General features: G+C 53.1%; 1 protein-coding gene across 1 annotated transcript in view; it reads right to left on the reverse strand.

Moving 5' to 3' along the window:
* Positions 1–56: 56 nt before the first annotated feature.
* LOC101851388 (filaggrin-2) overlaps positions 57–2,125 on the reverse strand; it is a gene marked incomplete at both ends in the record, with an annotated part of 7,511 nt that continues 5,442 nt past the window's right edge. The window contains 3 exon segments of the mRNA XM_013090734.1: positions 57–154; positions 783–1,619; positions 1,769–1,890. Of these exon segments, the coding sequence (XP_012946188.1) occupies positions 57–154; positions 783–1,619; positions 1,769–1,890 (1,057 nt within the window).

Genomic DNA, 2,125 nt, shown 5'->3' on the forward strand with positions numbered 1-2,125 from the left:
ACTGACCACCGTCTGACCACCGCCCTGCCCCCGCCACACACTGACCACCGTCTGACCACCGCCCTGCCCCCGCCACACACTGACCAGTGGTCACCCGGGCCATCCGTACAGCGGCCTCTGTGCGCCTCAGGAAGCGCTCCTGGAGCTTGTACACCTGTGGGTGGGGGAAGGGTGTGTGTGTGTGTGTGTGTGTGTGATATGTGGGTGTGTGGGTGTAGGGGTGTGAGGGGTGTGAGGGGTGTGGGGTGCGGGTGGGGGTGTGGGGTGGTGTTAAGGTGGGGGATGGGGCATACCACACTTTTGTTACTGTTAGACAAATACACATTTTATCGGAAAAATAGAAATATAAGCAAAAATAAAAACAAAAGGTACATAATTAATATCTATCTATCTATCTATCTATCTATCTATCTATCTATCTATCTATCTATCTATCTATCTATCTATCTATCTATCTATCTATCTATTACGTGACATTATCTTTGAGTGTCTCCTTTAATCTCTCCTCCTTCCTTTCTTTGTATTTTACTATCTAGTAACACCTCTACTAATCTTCGATACATATAATATGACCTACATGCAAGTGCCTCAGAACTCTTACTATAGCTAAAAACTAAATCGATAAATTAAAAACGAAAAAATAAAACAAAAAGACTGAAGTAAAAAACAAAGAAAAACGAAAAACGAAAACAACAAAAAACAACAACTATAACTAAGACTAAAAACTAAAAACTAAAACTGAAGACTAAAACTAAAATAAAAAACCAAAACCCAAAACACACCCTGTCCATCCTCCTCTCCACCTCGTCCAGGTCCACCCTCAAACCGCCCACCGACTCCCGGAGACCCTGTGAGCGCGCGGCGATCCTCTTCATCCTCTCCCTGGCCGTCCGGTGCCTCTCCCTCCCACACTGTTCCATCAGAGAGACGTGGTTCCGAACCCACTCCCTCTCGCACCGCGGGGCCGGCTCACTCAGCACGCGCAGGGAGGGGAGGAGGGGTGGTGGCGGGGGGTGGAGGACAGAGCACGCCGAGGCTGACCGCCGGGGCTTCTTGTGGTGACCAGTGACGTCAGAGCGGTCATTTACGTCGCTGTGAGTGTTGCTGTAGCCGTTCCCTTGTTGTTGTAGTAGTTTCTCCTTGTCTTTGGCGGCGGCGTGGTTGCGGGAGCTGTCGTAGGCTGGGGTCACGCTAGGATGTCTGTCGTGTTGGGGGCTGTCGTACACTGGGCTCACGCTACAATGTCTGTCGTGTTGGGGGCTGTCGTACACTGGGCTCACGCTACAATGTCTGTCGTGTTGGGGGCTGTCGTACGTGTTGGCATCAGGGTCAAGGTCATGACGTCTGTGCTCTCTGTCAATGTCAAGGTCGTGTCTATGGCGCGAGGGGCTAAAACTCCCGGCGCTTCTGTCAGAGGTGTCACATTCGTGATGTGTCACATCGGCGGGTTTTTTACGCGTGCGTGAGCGGGAACGTCTGCTGGTGGAGGTGGGGGCGCGGGGGGAAACATGGCCACACCCACTTCCCTGACCTCCACCACAACCACCACCACAACTACCACCACCACAACTACCACCACCACAACTACCACCACCCCGAGAACCGAAAACACCACCATCCTGAGCAACCCCACCACCCCCACCCCTAACACCACCACGACTACCACCACAACCACCACCACTTCCACCCCCACCAACCCCACCACCCCCACCACTCCTACAATACCCTCGCGTCAAGTAACCGGACGGAGATGGGGAGGGAGACTGACACCTTCGCTGACCGGACACATTCCGAACACTCTCACTCTCGTCTGACCCTGACCCTGACCTTGACCCCGACCCTGACCTTGACCTTGACATCCGCCTACAACTGGTCTTGTTCGCGAGGACTCTGTAGATACCGCCATTATTGTTGTCGCCAACACCCCCACCACCACCACTTCTACCACCACCACATCTACCACCACCACTTTTACAACCACCCCCACCAACACCATCACGACCACCACCACCACCATCACTTCTACCACCACCACCACCTTTACAACCACCATCACTTCTACAACCACCACCACCACTTCTACAACCACCACCACCACCACCACCACCACCACCACCACCACCAG

Source organism: Aplysia californica, unplaced genomic scaffold (genome assembly GCF_000002075.1).
Source record: "Aplysia californica isolate F4 #8 unplaced genomic scaffold, AplCal3.0 scaffold01451, whole genome shotgun sequence".
NCBI classification, from domain to species: Eukaryota; Metazoa; Mollusca; class Gastropoda; order Aplysiida; family Aplysiidae; genus Aplysia; species Aplysia californica.